Consider the following 20,995-nt stretch of genomic DNA (forward strand, 5'->3'; position numbering starts at 1 on the left):
AACTTCATAACTTGCTGAAAGTTATTATTAGAGGGAGGTAATTTTTGAAGAAAATACTGCAGCCTAATTGGTTCAGTTCAGTTCAGTTTAGTTTAGTCACTCAGTCATGTCTGACTCTTTGGGAGCCCATGGACTGCAGCACACCAGGCCTCCCAGTCCATCACCAACTCCTGGAGTTTACCCAAATTCATGTCCATTCAGTCGGTGATGCCATCCAACCATCTCATCCTCTGTTGTCCATTTCTCCTCCTGCCCTCAATCTTTCCCAGCATCAGGGTCTTTTCAAATAAGTCAGCTCTTCTCATCAGGTGGCTCATCAAAGTATTGGAGTTTCAGCTTCAACATCAGTCCTTCCAATGAACACCCAGGACTGATCTCCTTTAGGATGGACTGGTTGGATCCCCTTGCAGTCCAAGGGACTCTCAAGAGTCTTCTCCAACACCACAATTCAAAAGCATCAATTCGTCGGCACTCAGCTTTCTTTATAGTCCAACTCTCACATCCATACATGACAACTGGAAAAACCATAGCCTTGACTAGACGGACCTTTGTTGGCAAAGTAATGTCTCTGCTTTTTAATATGCTGTCTAGGTTGGTCATAACTTTCCTTCCAAGGAGTAAGCGTCTTTTAATTTCATTGCTGTAATCACCATCTGCAGGGATTTTGGACCCTAAAAAACATAAAGTCTGCCACTATTTCGACTGTTTCCCCATCTATTTGCCATGAACTGGTGGGACCAGATGCCATGATCTTAGTTTTCTGAATGTTGCATTTTAAGCCAACTTTTTCACTCTCCTCTTTCACTTTCATCAAGAGACTCTTTAGTTCTTCTTCACTTTCTGCCATAAGGGTGGTGTCATCTGCATATCTGAGGTTATTGATATTTCTCCTGGCAATCTTGATTCCAGCTTGTGCTTCCTCTAGCCCAGTGTTTCTCATGATGCACTCTGCATATAAGTTAAATAAACAGGGTGACAATATACAGCCTTGACGTACTCCTTTTCTTATTTGGAACCAGTGTGTTGTTCCATGTCCAGTTCTAACTGTTACTTCCTGACATGCATACAGATTTCTCAGGAGGCAGGTCAGGTGGTCTGATATTCCCATTTCTTGAAGAATTTTCCGCAGTTTATTGTGATCCACACAGTCAAACGCTTTGGCATAGTCAATAAAGCAGAAATAGATGTTTTTCTGGAACTCTCTTGCTTTTTTGATGATCCAACTCATGTTGGCAATTTGATCTCTGGTTCCTCTGCCTTTTCTAAAACCAGCTGAACATCTGGACGTTCACAGTTCACGTATTGCTGAAGCCTGGCTTGGAGAATTTTGAGTGTTACTTTACTAGCATGTGAGATGAGTACAGTTGTGCAGTAGTTTGAGCATTCTTTGGCATTGGAATGAAAACTGACCTTTTCTAGTTCTGTGACCACTGCTGAGTTTTCCAAATTTGCTGGCATATTGAGTACAGCACTTTCACAGCAACATCTTTTAGGATTTGAAATAACTCAACTGGAATTCCATCACCTCCACTAGTTTTGTTCGTAGAGATGCTTCCTAAGGCCCACCTGACTTCACATTCCAGGATGTCTGTCTCTAGGTGAGTGATTACATCACTGTGATTATCTGGGTCGTGAAGATCTTTTTTGTATGGTTCTTCTGTGTATTCTTGCCACCTCTTCTTAGTATCTTCTGCTTCTGTTAGGTCCATACCATTTCTGTCCTTTATCGAGCCCATCTTTGCATGAAATGTTCCTTGGTATCTCTAATTTTCTTGAAGAGATCTCTAGTCTTTCCCATTCTATTATTTTCCTCTATTTCTTTGCACTGATCGCTGAGGAAGGCTTTCTTATCTCTCCTTGCTATTCTTTGGAACTCTGCATTCAAATGGGTATATCTTTCCTTTTCTCCTTTGCTTTTCACTTTTCTTTTCACAGCTATTTGTAAGGCCTCCTCAGACAGCCATTTTGCTTTTTTGCATTTCTTTTTCTTGGGGATGGGCTTGCTCCCTGTCTCCTGTACAATGTCATGAACCTCTGTCCGTAATTCTTCAGGCACTCTATCAGATCTAGTCCCTTAAATCTATTTCTCACTTCCGTTGTATAATCATAAGGGATTTGATTTAGGTCATACCTGAATGTTCTAGTGGTCTTTCCCCACTTTCTTCAAGTCTGAATTTGTCAATAAGGAGTTCATGATCTAGCCACAGTCAGCTCCCAGTCTTGTTTTTGCTAACTGTTTAGAACTTCTCCATCTTTGGCTGCAAAGAAAAAGAATATAATCAATCTGATTTCAGTGTTGGCCATCTGGTGATATCCATGTGTAGAGTCTTCTCTTGTGTTGTTGGAAGAGGGTGTTTGCTTTGACCAGTGCGTTCTCTTGGCAAAACTCTATTAGCCTTTGCCCTGCTTCATTGGTAGTCATTAATCAAATTTAATAAAATATAGGTTCCTCTCAAAAGAAATCCCTGACAATAGTACATTTTAAAGCCTAGCTCTTTTTCCCAGCAGCCCAGGGTGTTTTGAAGACAGGCAAACAAGGGAAGTACTTTAAGCTGTGACATCTTGCAGGGGTACAGTTAAGTGCTTTAGGCACTGCATTCTTGATGCAGCGTCATATTACAGTAATATTATGGAAAAAAAGCTACAGGGAATTCTCATACATGCCTAACACATGTAAGTTTAATGTCCATATAGCTGGATCCATTCAACAAATGGGATCTGGGGATCGGATGCAACTTGCAAGCCACTATTATTAAGCTGTTTTACCATTAAGTAATGGTTACTAGTTAATATTGTGACTACATGTGTACTTTGCTGCTCTCTGTAAATCTTTTGTTCCATTCTTTTTTTTTTTTTTTGGCCTTATAAGAATGTCGGGGGAGGACATCTCTATCCACAAATCAAGTGCTTTAAATAACCAGGAGAGAGCTGAACGAAGGAAATCGGGCTAGATAACATCTTTGTAAAATGTATGCCAATGAACTTTGCATCACACAATACAAAGGAAATTGCCATTGTCCTGTGCAAGTTCGGTGAACAAAGCACATAAAAAATCCTATTCTGGTTGCCATGCATACTCCTGTGCCGCTGAAACCGGAATCTTGAAGGCCACAGAAGTGACACATTGGCAAATCAGAGAGGAGGGGTTTTAAATTTATATCGCAGAGAATCCGGTAATCATTCACCAGAGTGAAACCCAGTTCTTTGATGTTGAACAATTCGAATCACAGGCCAGGAGGGCTGCTACTGCTGCTGCCTTTGCTGTTACTATGAGTACTACTCCACTCTTACCCGCCTAGTGCTATTAAATAATGTTTATGAAGTTTTTACAGCCAGCAATTGTGCCATGCATTTTAGAGACGTTAATCAGTTTTAATCACCGCAGCAACCCAGTGAAGGTATCCACATTAGACAAATTAGGAAATTGAGGTTTAAATTGCTACCAAGTCACAGGGCTTGTGCATGACTGGTCTAGACCTGATTTCAAAGGCCTTTCTGGTGCTAAAGTTTCTTCTCCACCACTGCCTTAAACTTCCTTTGCATGCATGTGTCTATGAGTGTGTGTGTGTGTGTGTATAGGGACTAAAACTCTGTAGGATACCAAGACGTCCCCTCCAAACCTTGACAAAGTAAATAGAGTTCCTTGGGGGAGAATTTCTCAAGGCCAAAGAGCTGCCTCTGGAGTATTCCAAAGCAGCTTCCACATCCTGAAAACAGCAACTACAATCAAAGATAGCACCTTACAAACATACTTCCTTTATTAAAAAAAAAAAGCTACTGCTACCAACAGTCCCTCCTAAGATCAGAGATACACACACGGATCTGGCAATAAGCCCAGACATATCAAAACATGTATTGTCTAGAGCCAAGACCTGAATCCCACTGTCCGACAGAGAGAGAAGCATTTATAGAGACAACTCATTCCCCGAATAGGTACGCTCCCCTGCTGAAGTGACAGGGAGGTGCAAGAGCAGCATACAACAAAGAGCAGTTACCGACAGGCAGCCGAAGGCCCCCAGCACACCCAGCAGAGCCCCAGCCCACGTCCTGCTCCCTTCCGTTCAGCCGGGCAGTACTCCGGTTGACTCTCGTTAGAAGTCCACATTTAGTCAGCTTCCAGAATATGGGCAGAAGCTCCTGTGAGTTATTTCCTCCCCATCTCTGGAATCCCTTTTGGACATGACCAATGAGTTGCAGCTGGTTTTTAGGCAGCGCGGCATACTCATTAATTGGCCGTCAGGAACAGCTTACACCCTTCGGTCCACGATGAAATGAACTCAGATCTGGATTCGCCAAAAGCAAATTCCAAACAGGCTGGGAAAGCAAAAACCACCTATGACCGTCTTTATAATAATCGTAAAACTGCAATGTGTACAGTCTACAAAGAGGCCTGTTCTTCTTCTATCTCCTGTGAAAAGGCTTGACAAAGACAAAAGCTTTTTATGCACTAGAGTAGGACAAACAGGGCAAAGAAAAATCTTGTACAACTGATTTCGGAGTCAAGAGGGCACTTCTTGCCAGCGCTCAGAGACAGAGAGAAAGGCACGGGGAAGAGTAAAATACTCAAAGCCAACTGATTGCTGTTATAGATCCAGTCCCTCTTTTCCTTTGTTCACAGTGACCCTTTCCTTGCTCAGGGGTAAGTCTGATTTGCCAGAGCTTGTGGGCGATTCCATTCCTCTGGCAGGAGGAGAGAAGAGCAGTCTGCTTGGGACCATAGGAAAGAGACTGTCTCTCCTCCTGGAGACATCAACTTTCCTGAAAGTGCCACCAGGAGCAGTCATACTGGTCTTGTAACTCTGGGGGAGATACACTGAGAACAAACATAAGGTGTCAGAGCAGAAGGTTAGAAAGAACCTGATGGCCCAAGGATTTTACCAACTGAATTTAACCTGCTAAATTAACCAGTTCTGAAGAGGCATCATCTCCAGGCTTTCTGTTCATCATCATAACATCCTTGGGACTTACCTGGTGGTCCAGGGGTTAAGACTTCACCTTCCAATGCAGGGGACACGGGTTCAATCCCTGGTCGGGGAGCTAGGATCCCCCAAGCCTCAGGGCCAAGATAGCAAAGTGTAAAAGCAGAAGAAATATTGCAACAAATTTAATAAAGACTTTAAAACTGGTGCTCCTCAAAAAAAAATTTTTTTTTGATCCTTAAGAAGACAGTTGAGTTAATTCAGCAGGTTAAATCCCCTATTGTATTCTAAAGCATGTCCCTCTCCTCTTTTTTCTTGGATCCATGAAAAAAAAAACCTCTCTCACATCAACTACCTTGTAGGAGCCTTGTTGGAGGGAAGCATTGTAGTTTAACCATTGTTTTCCTATGATGATACTTCTCAGAGTACCAGCCAGAGGACCATGTTGCTTATTTATGAAACAGGTTACTAAATCTGTCCTGAATCTAGGAGTGGAGTCAGGAATCTGCATTTCTCTAGCATTCTTTTATGAGATCTATGAAAGGTTATTACCACCACCTGAGGAAGAGAAGCTAGAAGAGGAGGAGGACCTCCTCCAGGCAAAGAGAAGGCGTAGAAATCAGTCGAAAACCTTTGTTGAAGGTTTACTCCATGCAGAAGACAGGAAGTATGCTAGGAGCTGAGTCAGGTGGGTGGGCAATTTCCCTGGGAATTTTCCATTGGTGGCGTGATCTGCTTAGTGTTTGCGGATACACATCTCAGGTTGGAGCATGGATGGTCACCATAGCTTTGACTAGTAATTGTGCCTTAATGTAAATATATATAAATATTATACATTTATATGCGGCTTTAAATGGAGTGTTTTAAATGACTCCTTCTGTATGGCAATGTGTATTTACATATATCATGGGTAAAAAATTCATGCCACGGGTGGTCACATTCCAAAGAAATGAACACATGCACAAAAGCACCCACCAGTGAATGCAGAGACCATACAGGACAGGGGATTAAAGGGAGATTTCTTGAGCAGAAAGCCACAGGGAGGAGGTTCAAGGGAGAACAGACATACATATACCTATGGCTGATTCATGTTGCTGTATGGCAGAAACACAATATTGAAAGCAATTATACTCCAATTAAATAAATGTAAATATTAAAAAGAGAAAGAAAGCCACAAGGAATGAGAAGAGCTGTCTGATGATATAGATGAGAAGCTGGATGGAAGGACCTGGCATCTGATGAGAACCAGGCATCTTTATTCTTCCTCACATTTTGCTCACAGACAATAATACATGAAGTTGTTAACACCATAGAGACAGGAACTGTGTCTATTATTTCCTATATCGTAGACACCATGGAATTTATAGCTAATGTTTTTAACACATCACATAATAGAGCATGTGATAAATGGGGTAAAAAAGCAAAAGTAATTTATTAGCATTTATCACAGAAATCTTAGCTTTCACAGTTCTGCCTGAAATTTTTTTCCATAAACTTTTCAAAGAGAATAAAGGAAATAAAAGGGTAAAGGAAAGTGTGTGTATATATACATATATAGGTATATATATTTATGTACACACATATATATATATAAATAGCAGGGCAGGATTTCAACTTTTATAGAAATCTAGTGAAAAACAAGCTGCTATTTATATTTCTAAAACATGTTGAGACTTTTAACAAAACTTTTCAGAACTGAAAGTAGTTTTCTGATACTGACTTCTCCTTTAAGAACATTAGAAGCATTCTTTTGAACTAAGATCTTTTAATATTGTTACATTAAAATTCAGTTTTTCCTCTTGTTTGATCATTTTTCTTCTCAGTGAAGTCATAGCTCCAGAAAGCTAGGTCTTTATGATCTTTTTAAATGTGTGCTCTTTTTATGGATGATGGTTGCTTATAGCACTAATTTTTAATAAGAAAAGAAGCACAGAATAAGCAGATTGCTGCAGCAGTGTGGGATGACAGAAAGAGCAAAAGATCTGGAAGCACGTGCCCTGCCTTACAGTTGTGCCTTCGCTATGTACCGGCTTTGTAATCCTTTGTAAGTCACTGAGTGTCTTTAGGGTTCTGCTTCCTCATGTATAAATCTGAACAGCAACACTTTTCCGCAGATGGCTGTTGTGGGGTACATCAGAAAGTACACATTAAATCACTTTGTAAAATGTATTATTTTTATTATTGTTCTTCTGTGATCAATCGAAATAAGAAAGTGCAGCATCATATGACCTTACCCTGAATTGTAATGAAAGAAAGTTTGATTCAGTGGGTATGATCATGAAGTAAAGTTCGGATAGTCATTTCTGGAATGGTCAAAACAAATACATAGTTTTTAGAATGAATATACCGATGCTAGGGTCATCTGTTGTAGAGCAGTTGAGCTGAGTTAGGTAGTTTAGGGGGTCGGTTGCCTGAAACTCCCTTAAGTTTCAAATAGAGACTTTGGAGACAAGCCCAATGAAATGTGAGGTTTTTCTGAAGAAGGAAGGGAGACATTTTAATTTACGGATTCTGAAGAAAGGAACATTAATCCAGAGAAAACCTCCAGGGAGGATCCAGGAAGAAGGTATTCTCTGGAAAGATGGGTGTGCTGGGTACACTCTGAAAGTGTGAGAATGTGAAAGAAAGAGAGCTCACTTCTACAACTGTTTAAAACGTTAAAGGATTTAAGCTAATGTTCGGGAATAGTTAACATTTCTCGGACTGAATATGAAACTTCCTCCAAGGAAAACAACTCAACTGCTAAAGTCAGCCCCAGGCTAATGCCAAGAAAATACTGCTAAATTAGGGTTCTAGGAGAGATATGACTCAGTTAAGTATCGTAGAGCTCTCAACCCATAAACTATCCCTTTGTAGTCCTTGAGAGCATAAGAGATTACAAATAAATTTACTGACTCTTTCCTTAAAGAAAGGAAATGCCTAAAATCATGATTCAGCTTTTTAAATTCGGTTTCCATGTATAAGTACTATAGCTGCTGGGAAATGCTGGCTCCTCAAATCATTTTGTAAAACCATTTAAAAAAAATTTTATTGGAGTATGGCTGATTTACAATGTTGTGCAGTTTCTGCTGTACAGCAAAGTGAATCAGTTATGCATAGACATATATCCAGTGTTTTGTAGATTCTTTTCCCATATAGGTCATTACAGAATATTGAGAAGAGTTCCCTGTGCCACATAGTAGGTCCTTATTAGTTACCTATTTTATGTATAGTAGTGGTAAGCCATTTTAAAATGTTTTATCCTACAACCCCAACAGATGTTCTCAGTATCAAAGAAGGTTTCTGAGTATTGATTCTAAATCTCGCTCATTAAAATAAAAGTAATTAGAACTACCTAAAAGTCACATGATTTCTATCCTATGCTGCTGCTGCTGCTAAGTCACATCAGTCGTGTCCGACTCTGTGCGACCCCACAGACTCCTCTGTCCCTGGGATTCTCCAGGCGAGAATACTGGAGTGGGTTGCCATTTCCTTCTCCATTCTATCCTATGCACATGGACAAACACACAAGAAAAGGTATTACATGTGATATGAAAAATTGTGTCTCTAGTTCATCAAGTCCAAATCCAATTTCATATAATCACACTGAATAATCTGTTGAATGTTAAGACGTTGTGTCTTAAGTAGACTTTCGAGTATGTCTCCAACAGATTTGGAGTATTGATTATCGATCATCTCCTCACAAGGAGTCAGACATGACTGAGCAACTAACACAAACACACAACAGAATCCTATAGTATACAATTTAATTTCCATTATCTCATAGATGTCTACGTTTTCCATTTGTCAGGATAAAGTTGACATTAACTAAAGTTTGAATTTAGTCCATAGCATCTATGCACATGTGTTTGATTTGTCAAAACCCAACAGCATAATGTTTCACATATTTATTCATTTTCCTTTGGTGCTGTTAGCCATGTGTGCATTTGCAAAATGAACTGGCTTTGTGAATGGTTATAGAGAGAAAACAAGAAATATGTAAAGAGAATAAATAAATAATTTGCATCTTTAAAAAATACATAGTTAGTGTTTCTGTCTAAAAATATTGGGGATGAAGAAATAGATCTGAAACAAGAGTAATTCTTTTTCCGTGAAGCAACACTAACCTTGCAATTTTTACTCAGCTCCTTTGCGTAAGGATGAATTCTTCCCCCCAAATCTTGGAGAATTGTAAAAATTGAAATGAAAAGTCAACTCTTGAGACGATGTATTCCTTTACCCCACCTGTATGTAACTGTCTGCTTCAGAATGCTTTATATCCCCAAAGTGCAGCCATCTTCTCTAAGATAACAGTGCTTGTTAAATGCTGCAACTTAGGAGCATACCAAAGTATCATTTAAAAATTAGTCATAATTTTAACAACACTCCTGCCATTGCTGCATTTTGTTTTGTTTTCTGATTTTTTAAAACTTAATTCTAATCTTGAACTTTCCAAACTGAAAGCAAAGAAAATTTACTTCTATCTGTATTTTTTTGTGATAGAGATGAATGATATTTTAACTCATCAAGTCTTCAAATTTCTTGTGTTTTCTTTTCTTCAGTGAACTTACCTCTGCTTTCTCATGTTCCCCATTAGAAGGGAAAATAGCTCTTCTTTCTTACAATTATCCTTTTTTGTAATGTGATGAACATGGTTCTCTATGTTTGATTGCATTGAACACAGGAGAAAATTAATCTAAAAATGCACATTATACCCTTAATATCTATTTCCTCATTTGTCTCCCAGTTAGACTCTAGGATTCTTGAAACTAGGAAACATTTCTTATTTATTTTGTACACCCAGTCCCCATCTGATGTATACTTTATCATATATCAATTCAAATTTGATAGCTAGTGAATAACTTCATCAGGTCAAATTGTAAAAGGTTGGCTTTTACAACTGATCAGGACACTGAGGTTTTTAAAGAATTCCTTATTGATCTTTCTCCTCCATTCTGAGGGTACCAGAAAGGTACCAGAAGTCAGAAAGGTACCAAAAACTCCCCAGTATTAGCTCCCAAATCTGTTTTCATGAGAACTGCAATGGCTCATTGCCATACACACACAGGCTGATGTTAATAAACACTAACTAGAGCAGATTGTGACTGTTCTCATCCTTGAACAGATTAAACAAGGCCAGCTGCAGTGAGGGCACTTTGCTATAATAATCCAATAAATACTTTTGAAATGATGCTTACTTTTGTCTTTTGCATTAAGTCCAAGAGTAAAGCCAAGTAGAGTGGAAAATAAAGAACACCTCCCCTTCCCCCCAATACCAAGCAAAAATTCCAGAGATTTTGCCAAAACTCCCCATAGATTTATCACTTGTTAGGAGACTTTGTACAGAGAACTACAAAATCTCCTTTACTTTCTAAGGGCCAGATGTTACTGTCAAATTGTAACCATTCGGGGCTACATGTGTATACACGTTGCACCGTCATCTCTGAGTGCACACAGGAGGGACAGGACATAGAAGTTGTGATCCAACCTAGGCTTTTTCTGAGCTGAAGAAAAATTGACATTAACTACTGAATTGTGGTGGATATCTTCTCCTTTATGAAGGCCTCCCACCACTAGGAGGCAGGATCCTTCTCAGCTTGAAGAAGCTGTTAATACAGAAAGACTCTCAGCCCAATAAGAGTGGTATATGCAATAGGCAGAACTTCCCTGGAGGTTCAGATGGTAAAGAACCTACCTGCAATGCAGGTAGACCAAGGTTCAATCCCTGGGTCAAGATCCATCCCCTGAATGGCAACCCACTCTAGTATTCTTACCTGGAGAATTCCATGAACAGAGGAGCGTGGTAGGCTCCATTGGGTCGCAAAGGTTTGGACACAACTGAGCGGCTAATATATTCATTAGGCGAGGGATTTGTATAGCTACAGCTGAGTTTCATCCTCACATTGTTGAACCAACATTTGATCTGAAATTCTTCAAACTTCAGACACATCGTCCTATCTAATTAACAGAAACATTCCTTGAGTGCTTAGTCTCTCTACCGTGTTTGACTGTTTGTGATCCCGTGGACTGTAGCCCGCCAGGCTCCTCTGTCCATGGGGATTCTCCAGGCAAGAATACAGGAATGGGTTGCCATGTCCTCCTCCAGGGGATCTTCCCAACCCAGGGATCCCTCTTCCAGGGGATCTTCCCAACCCAGGGATCAAACCCAGGTCTCCCACATTGCAGGCAGATTCTTTACCATCTGAGCCACTAGGGAAGCCCGAGGTGATTCCTTAGGTAAATCAAATAACTTTTTGACCACTTGGTGTTAGAGAATACTCTGAACTCAACTTCCCTATAGTGATGTCACTGAGGGTTGACTATTCATTTTTAAATTTGTTTTTATTTACTTATTTATTTTTGGCCATGCCATTCAGAATATTAGTTCCCCAACCAGAGATTGAGCTCATGCCCCCTACCATGAAAGTGCAGAGTCTTAACCACTGGACCGCCAGGGAAGTCCTGACCATTCATTTTTAAATTGAACTACAAGCCACCATGGGCTTCCCCGGCAGCTCATTGGTAAAGAAAATAACCTGCCAATGCAGAAGACACGGGTTTGATCTTTGGGTCGTAAAGACCCCCTGGAGAAGGAAATGGCAACTCACTCCAGTATTTTTGCCTGGGAAATCCCATGGACAGAAGAGCTGGGCAGGGGGTAGGGGGTTGGGGTGGAGGTTACAGTCCTTGGGGCTCAAAAGAATTGGACTTCTTAGTGACGAAACAACAATAAGAAGTCACCTCAGGCAGAAAATGAATCTGATTGCACTTGTGTGGTTACAAACATAATCATAAGCACCTCTGTTTCAATTAAGCCATAAAGGACTCTTTAGGAAGTTTAAAAACAAATATCTTTTTTAGCGGGATACCATATTTAATTAAAATTTTTAAATAACTGAGCTTATCCTGTGAGCTGTTATTTTGTGAGATGTGAAAGGCCCCTAAAATGTAACTTTCATTTAGAAATGAGAAATGAGAGTTAATATTTTAGGGGCCTTTCATGTCTCACAAAAGAAATGAGGGTTTTAAAATTCTTTTTTAGTAAACAGCTAGGGGATGCATCTGTCTTGCCCTGTACTGCTATGAGAATGAAAGAAGGGTCAACTTGAAAAAAAAAAAAAGTATGTGCTAGGGAACAGAAGTACCTCTTAACTGAACAATGGTCTTATGATTTTAAAAGCCAGTGGGCAAAACCATCTATTGCTAGCTGGCAATAAAACAAAGAGTATAATCAGATTAAAAGTTTGCTACTTACATAAAACCAAAAGACCCATCTGCATGGAGATCCAGTAAAGGACTGTTTTCTTCCAAAGGTCAACTTACAACCCTTTGCATAATGATCATCCTTACTTTACTAAACATTGTACCTCATTTTTTAAAACATCAAGATGTTAAGCCCAATTCAAGCTTCTTTTCATTTAATGTTTAGGTTAGTATTGAGATGAACTACTAATGTTCAGGTTCTTTATTATGAAGGATTTTCTTTCAATACCTACTAGAAGGGGTGGCTTTAGCAGCCTAGGCATCAGCTTTAAAATACCTAGACTCCCTGGAACCATAGGCTGGATTCACAGGAGGACCTGGGAGCCCCTTAATTATGCTGAAATAAATTTCCTATACCAGTGTCTTTTAACAAAATTTTAAAAGCCAGAATACTCTATGGACATTAAGAATTCAATCATTTTTCCCCTTTCATTTGGAGAAATACTGGTTTGCTGTATGATCTCAGAAATCCAAAAATAGGTTCTTTCCTTTTTCACATTCTTTGCATTATCTAGTTTAGCATGCTGTCTCCTAAGCTATTTACAGACTTTAACAATACTATTTATTTGCTTAAAGGTTGTACTTTCAATTTGGCTGCGCTAGTCAGATACAAGGTTTAATCTGCAGAAAACTGCACATTGACGTACCAGTGGTTAGAGAGGGCCTTGCTTAATCTTTTTATGATTCATTCAGTCGATGGGTTTTTTAATTGCCTTCACAGTTTTATTTAACATTAACTTAATTCAAAGCATTTCTTCAAAGTCCTTTGTTGTTGATATTCTTTTGTTCTGGGAGGAAGCTCTCTTCCACCAATTGTATTTCAGAAGTTAAAATGCCACTGTGGAATGAGAGAGTTTCATTACAAGCCATTTGAAAGGTGTAACCATCTTATAAGGAACTCAGAATCCCAGTGCAAGGCGCGGTTGACATGCCAGGTCTGCAGAGCGCCTAAACCATGTAAACTTCCCCCCATGGACAGACTTAACTAGAAGTGGAACCATCAGAACTGTCTAAACCGGCAACTTGGAGGGCTTTGCTATCTGTTCAATAGCACACGCCTTTAAGAGAGAAGTCCTCAGACCCTCCACAGTAGGTAATGACGGAAGAATCTCCAAGTGGGGAGGGGGAGCAGCTGGACCTTGTGGGACTGAGTCTTCCCCAGGGTTCACTCTCCATCAGTAGCCTAGGAGAGTCAGAGCTGGCCCTGCTGACAAAACCAGGGGACTTCCCGGCTGTGGCGGCGTGTGGAATCCCGAGAGATCCCAAAGAGCAGAGTGAATCTGGAGGTGGGAACCAAAGTCGTGAAATAATAGCTTCTCCTCCAGGGTTGAATCAGATTTGACTTTTCTTTTTTTAAAGAAAAGGTTGAGAACAAGTTTCCTCAGAGCATTATATAGGGGATTAAGAGAATTAGGAAACCCCGGTTGTTGTAGCTTTAGAAGATGATCTCAGGGGAGTTAATTAAATTCCCTCTGCCTTAGTTTCCCTCTAAGCGAATAAAAATAACAAGTCCTGGGACCTTCCAGTCACAATGATGCTGATGTTTAAAACAGGATTTTAGTTGCTATACAGGAAATGCACGTGCAAAATATTACTCACTTATTAAGGTGCAGGGAAATATACTGCCAACCACACTCCAGGTCCCTGTGGTCAGTTGATATTAGTCAGTTTTTATTAAAATATAGTGGTCGACCGTAGTTTCAATGACAAGAACCCTAAGGGGCAACTGGTTTCTAGGTATTTAAGCTAGTAGGTGCCCCAAGGAAGATAAGAGATTTGCAGTTTGTTTGGTGTCCCCGAAGATTTCCAGACAGCAGTTTGTTTCCTCTCACTTTTTATGAATGGCCGTAGTATTGTGCTTCCGTCTGCATTTTCTACCAAAGCCATTCATAAAAATAAAAAACAAAACAAAATAACAACAACGGAAAACGTCGTCAGCGCAGCCTGGAGCCACTGGGTGCCAGAGGCTGGGCAGACATCCCGGCAGCCATAGCCCCAACCACCATTGAAAGTCCTCAAGGGTCTGTTTGTTTGGTGGTCTGAAAAGTATGAAGTGCTGTGTGGAAGGGCAGCTGGAAGAAGTTCTGTGACACGGACTAGGCCGGGAGCCAGGGCTGGCAGGGTTTCAGACATTGTCTTTCCCCTCATTGAAGTGTCAGGACCTAATTCATGGAAAATTGGGCGAGCTGGCAGCCCTTTCAGAGGATTTCATTGAGCCCCACAGTGTGCAGGAGTCACATGAATGCGGGCTCCTCAGCCAAAAAGGGAGGGGGACTTCTGAGCAGGAGGAACCAGTCAGCCTGGAAGAATGTGTGGGGATTTGAAACGATTTGGGAGTAAACATGTGTACAGGTGTAATCGGCAGGGAAAAAAAGGGGGGAGGAAGAAAAGTGGTCTGTTCTTACAAATGACTCTTTTGAAATGAATACTCTCTGAGCGCTCAGAGTATTCTTGAATCCTAAGAGGCAAAGAAGTCCTAATCATTCTCAGTTGGATTCCACCTGGAGAAAACATCATCTCAGAGCCTGGGCCTTTATGATGTCATCTCTACAGTGATTTAAAGTCAGAGGGAAGAACTTTTGGTGTTTTGTGTTTTTTTTTTTTTTTCAGTAAACAAAAGTATTTTGCCTTTCTTTTGTTTTTATCTTGTTCATCTACAAAAATAAAAGCTCTGATTTTTTTTTTTTTAATAAAACATGTCTACTACAGCAGCAGTAAGACATCATACCATCACTGAAAGGAAGGAAAATGAATAGAAGTTCTACCCCTTCACGATAAGAGTGAATTTACCTTAACTTCTGTTATCTGGGAGAACTGTAGCAAGTTTCTTTCTTTCATTTGTACCACAAAAGCATGTCATTGCCCACATCAGGGTGGTGGTTCAGTTGTATTTGCAAATCTCAATGATGTGTGTGTGCGCATGCTAAGTTGCTTCAGTCATGTCCTACTCTTTGAGACCCTGTGGACTGAAGCCTGCCAGGCTCCTCTGTCCATGGGATTCTCCAAGCAAGAATACTGGAGTGGGTTGCCATGCCCTCCTCCAGGGGATCTTCCTGACCTAGGGATGGAACCCACATCTCTTATGTCTTCTACAATGGCAGGCGAGTTCTTTACCACTAGCACCACCTGGGAAGTCTAGATAAAATAAATAAATAAGGCTTATATTCAAACATGAGAGTGAGTACTGGAAGTAATTCATTAAAAATTTGCGGCTTTATGGGACTTCCCTGGTGCTCCAATGGTTAAGACTCCCTGTTCTCAATGCAGGGGGCACAGGTTCAATCCCTGGTCAGAGAACTAAGATCCTGCATGCTCCAAGGTGCACCCCACAAGAAAACTGGGCTTCAGATCCACCTTTTATAGCAACAAAGAATAGCTTAAATGTTTTTCTAATATGCTAAATATTGGACAGCTAACTTAGGCTGGACAGGAAACAGTTTGCTCAGATAGTTCACTCAAAAAGGGGGACTTTGCATTATATCCAGAATTAAATAGAGATGACAGAGATATGCAGATACAGATATGACAAAATGTTCTGCAAATGGTACCATCAAGAAAGCAAATGAACCCACAGAATGGGAAAAAAAATTGCACATCAGATTCTGATAAGGAATTTGTATCCAGAACATATAAAGAACTCTTATAACTCAATAATGAATAGACAAATACAGTTTTTAAAGATTCGAATAAACATTTCTCTAAAGAAGATATACAAATGGCCAAAAGGTACATGAAAAGATGGTCAACATTATCAGCCATTAGGAATATTCAAATCAGAACCACAATGACATTCGCCTTAACACCAGCAGGATGTAAAAAGAGTAGCAAGTGTGGGCATGTATGGGGAGCAATTGGAATCCTCCTACATTGCTGGTGAGACTATAAAATGATGAGGCTGCTTTGGAAAACTATCTGACAGCTCTTTAAAAAGTTTAATAGTTAACCTCTATGACCCAGAATTGCCACTCCTAGCTGTATACCTAAGCAAAATAACTTGTACACATGAAAACTCATACATGAAATTCATAGTAGCATCATTCATGATAGCCAAAAGTTGAAACAACCCAGATGTCCATGAAATGATGGATGTGTAAACAAAATATATCCATACAAGGGAATATTATTTGTCAATAAAAAGAAATGAATTACTGGGGCTTCCCTGGTGGACCAGTGGTTAAGACTCCATGATTCTAATGCAGGGGGCACAGGTTCACTCCCTGGTCAGGGAACTAAGATCCCACATGCTACACCACCAAAAGATAGGTAAATAAATAAAATTATTAAAAAGGAATACATTACTGATACATGCTATAGCATGAATAATCCTAGAAAACATTTTAAGTGAAAGGAGACCATATATTGTATGATTACAAAAGATACAAAAGACTGTATATTTACGTGACATGTCCAGAATAGGCCAAGTTACAGGTGGCACTAATGATAAAGAATCCACCTGCCAATGCAGAGATGCAGGTTCCTTCCCTGGGTCAGGAAGATGTCCTGGAGAAGGAAATGGCAACCTACTCCTGTATTCTTGCCTGGGAAATCCCATGGACAGAAAAGCCTGGTGGGCTACAGTCCATAGGGTTGCAGCAAGAGTCAGACGTGACTGAACACAACACACATGTAGAGACAGAAAGTAGATTAGTAATTGATTGGGGACTGGAGGTTGGCTAAAGAGGGAAGAGGGAATGGGAGTGGGTGATAATGGACAGGTTTCTTTCCCAAGAGGTGAAATCTTCTAAAATTGGATAATGGTGATATTTATACTACCTTCAAACTATACTGAAAAGCTTAGATGTATACACTTCATATGGGTGACTTTTATGGTATATAAATTATATCTCAATAAAGCTGAGTTTTTTTAAACAAAATTGTAACAAATTAAGCCCTTTCACTTCCTAAGTTTTGTGATATGCTAGTTAAAACAAAGTGAATAGAATAGCAAGTTTATTTTGATGTAACTGCTATGTATTACAGACCTTAGTTGGGAATTGTTTTAAACATCCTTTAACCTGAAAGAAACCATTTGAACTTTGAAGAAACTTTCGTCTTCGCAACAAGTATCAATATTTAAAACATGTATACTTAATTATTCTCATTGTGTGTGTTTCTTTTTAAATTATAACAATTCTTTTTTTTTTTTTTTTTTCTTTCTCAGCCACAACAAGTCGTTCAGAAGAAGCCTGCTCAGGTAAGAGACAGTCATTGTGATTTTTTTCTCCCAATTAATGTAAAAAGTAAGACAAAAAAATTATGACCCCAAATAACCTTTATTTAGTCTTTCTCTAGTTTTGATTATGTCAGCACTGTAGTGTTCTTGAAAACTGGTTGTATCCTTCAGACATAGTCAAGCATATATAGTCTGAGGTTTTCAAAAATTCTGAAAGACGTCAAGACCTAAAGTATACAAAGCAAATAAAAATACTTCTAAAAATAAACCCTTTTAGTGCCTCATATAAAACAAATGCTTAATCTTCTGAGGTGTTTCGCCCATACTTAAACATCAAATTTTGTCCTTTCCTTCTAATGATCCACATCCCATTGACTCAATACAGGACTTAATAGCTGCAAAGTATATCATGATCCATGACTAGAAACATACCTGTTCATTGACTTATTCCCCCCAAAGAAGGCTTGGAAATTGAAAAGTTTTTATACTAATTTTGCTATTGATGAACCCTCCGATCTTAGCTGAATGAGTCTCTGAAGTCTTTGGCAACATCAAAATTAGGAACCGTCTTTATGGTTCCTCTTGTTCCAATTATAATCTGTACTTAGAAGCATAAAAATCATGTTTATTGAGAAAGTATGTCGTGAATAATAAAATATAAAAATGTCTTGCTGTTCTCCCTTTTGGGGTTGAAAGAAATGCCCAGGAGACCTAGGTGTATCATGCAAAACCTACCGAAGTAAATTATTAAGCAGTATCACAGGTTACCAAGTTCTTTGTTGATCTTTCATATAATTTATCTGTAGGATCTTTTCCCTAGAGTTCTCTAAAACTGTACCTCTCACCCTGTTCTCTTGAGACAGTGTTGGTTTGCACGGGAAAGACAATCTCCTGTATCTACTGTTCTTTGCAAATGCAGCTTGAAAGAGAATTGAAGCTTCTAATCAAATATAAGCATACAGGAAAAATGTATCTGAATAATTACACACGTGCTTTATAATAAAAACAGAGTTTCCATGAAAAAAAAATCGTAATCATAGGTATTCCCTTTCCTAAAAGCCAAGAGCGGTAGGGGACACTAAAAATAAGCACACGATGTTTCTAAGCAATATTAAACAGAGCAAAATATAAACAAAAACTTGACATTTTTAAGTAGGAGATCCCAAATATATTATCCTCTCATCCTTCATTAGTAGGGAAATCAAGAGAAAATGAATTTATAATTTTGTGCACTGGGGTCAAAGTATATTGCAGTGTTCACTGTTACATCATGGGCTGTGAATGACAGGTTAATCATCTTAGGTGGTCTGTTAAAGCTTTGATTCAGTCTCTATTCTTGGGGTTGTAGGGAAGATAAGGCAAACAAAAACACAGTCACTGCATATGAGAAATGTGTGATCTAGTTCAGAGGTTCTTAGCCTTGGCTGCATATTGGAGTCAACTACAGATACTATTAATATAATTATGTATATCCAGTTGTATATATTAATATACGCAGTTGACCCTTGAACAACATGGGTCTGAACTGTGATGGTCAACTTAAATGGGGATTTTTTTTTCACTAACTACTACAGTACCACAGGATCCATAGTTGGTTTAATTGGTGGATGCAAAATCACAGATATGGAGTGAGGACCAACTATAGGACTTGAGTATCTAAGGCAAATCCTGGAATCAGCCCACCTCGGATACTGAAAAACAGACAACTATAAATGTGTGTACATCCTGAACCCTACCCAGTGCTGTATGCTGGAGCCAGCCCTTGTGAGGCAGTTGTATCTCTTCCAGATTCTATATTTAGTGATGTCAAGTAGGTGACTTGAAATCCATTTTGGTGGGAGTAGTTACACCATGAAAATTGATATATACTAGAAGTCAGGACTTTATTTTACTGGAGAGCAACTTGTTGAACTTTTACCTGCATACCACTGGCCCCCACCCTTCAGTGATACTGATTATTTGGTCTGGAAACCCACGCATTAGTATTGTATGAACTCCTCAAGTGAGTAACGTAGAGCCATGGATGAAGATACCCAGTGAACACATTTGAGAAGACATTGGAATATTTGTTGAGCAAATGAATGCACAATGAGAGTCTGTATGAGGCACAGCGTGATACAGATGAATGAGTGGGATGCCCTGTGTCGCCTAAGGGGGATGATCCTCGGAAAAATTTTGATCTTGTTATTGTTGAGTTGCAGAAGGGAAAATGAAGACATAGATTATTCTTTAGGGAAAGAATAGAAGATGTTTTAGATGAGATGAATGGCATATTCAAAAGTAAAGAGGCAGAGACAGGTAAATCACTGGTGGAAGTTATCCACGTGGCTGAAACTGATTACAAATTGGGCAATACTACACCAAGAAATGATGTAAGTGACATCAGACATTTTTGTCCCAAGAAAATCAGGAATATCAAAGAAATCACATGGATTGGGTTGGTCCTCACTGATCAGTCTTGCTGTCTTACAGACCATGCTCCAGATTTGCCCTTGAAAAGCGAGTTTAGACTCAGAAAAAAAGAACATGAGCTCACTGGGCTTCCTAATCTATATTGTCTTAAGGACACAGTGATGAATTATATAAACATGGGGACTACACGGAAGTTTGTGGAGGATAATGTAAATTTTACACCACATTCAAAAGAATCTCTTTTCCATCTGTTTCTGTCAAAATACCCTCCTGGATGGCTTTTCCATGTGGCAGTCTGGATTAACTCAGACTCGTATCCTTTCTAACACTACTTTGAGGGGTTACATTCAGATCCTGTTTTGAGGTCGCAAAAATTTTAGGACAATTAAATATTTTACATCCAAGAAAAGAACTCAGCAGTGTATAAGGTGGCCTAGGTTTTGCTTTCTGGCCCCGTCAATGGATGAATTAATCTCTCTGGTCCCTATATATCCATCTATGAACTGGGAAAATAATAGTGCATCTTCATGTACTCCAAAAGACATTTTAAGAGTTGTATAAATTCCAGGGAATATTATTACATTCTGACTTATTTTTGGATGCTTGGCTTTTCATTTCTAGAGATTTGTATTCTCAAAAATATCCAAGGTCTAATTAGTTCAAAACTACTATCTTTATTTACCTTAAGTGTTTTCACTGCATCTTTTTAAAATAAAGGATTTTTTTAACAAAGGGAAAATTTTATGATGATTTCTACATATTATCATTAGGACTAAAGCACCTGGCTTGAATGTAATTCCATGTGTATGAAGTTACAAAGACTCTCATCTACAGTATCTAATGCCATCAAATGCTTGTTGTCATTGTTCAGTCACTAAGTCATGTCCAAGTCTTTGCGACCCCATGGACTGCAGCACGGCAGGCTTCCTTGTCCTTCACTATCTCCTGGAGTTTGCTCAAACTCAAGTGCATTGAGTTGGTGATGTCATCCAACCATCTCATCCGCTGTCACCGCCTTCTCCTCCTGCCCTCACTTTTTCCCAACATCGGGGTCTTTTCCAGTGAGTCAGCCCTTCACATTATGTAGCCAAAGCATTGGAGCTTCAGCTTCAGCATCAGTCCTTCCAATGAATATTCGGGGTTGATTTCTTTTAGGATTGACTGGTTTGATCTTCTTTCAGTCTAAGGGACTCTCAAGAGTCTTCTCAAGCCACAGTTCAAAAGCATCAATTCTTTGACGCTCAGCCTT

General features: G+C 39.4%; 1 protein-coding gene across 2 annotated transcripts in view; it reads left to right on the forward strand.

The window, feature by feature from the left end:
- Positions 1 to 20,995, forward strand: part of HMGA2 (high mobility group AT-hook 2) — a 147,811-nt gene that overhangs the window by 114,291 nt on the left and 12,525 nt on the right. The window contains exon 4 of one of the 2 annotated variants that reach the window (XM_044941587.1): positions 17,323 to 20,706. In XM_044941587.1, coding sequence (XP_044797522.1) covers positions 17,323 to 17,421 — 99 coding nt within the window. In that variant the 3' untranslated portion in view covers positions 17,422 to 20,706. Of the gene's footprint in view, positions 1 to 17,322; positions 20,707 to 20,995 lie in introns of those variants that run through there. The other variant, XM_006066451.3, reaches the window with a different exon arrangement.

This window comes from Bubalus bubalis, chromosome 4 (genome assembly GCF_019923935.1).
Source record: "Bubalus bubalis isolate 160015118507 breed Murrah chromosome 4, NDDB_SH_1, whole genome shotgun sequence".
In the NCBI taxonomy this organism is placed as follows: domain Eukaryota; kingdom Metazoa; phylum Chordata; class Mammalia; order Artiodactyla; family Bovidae; genus Bubalus; species Bubalus bubalis.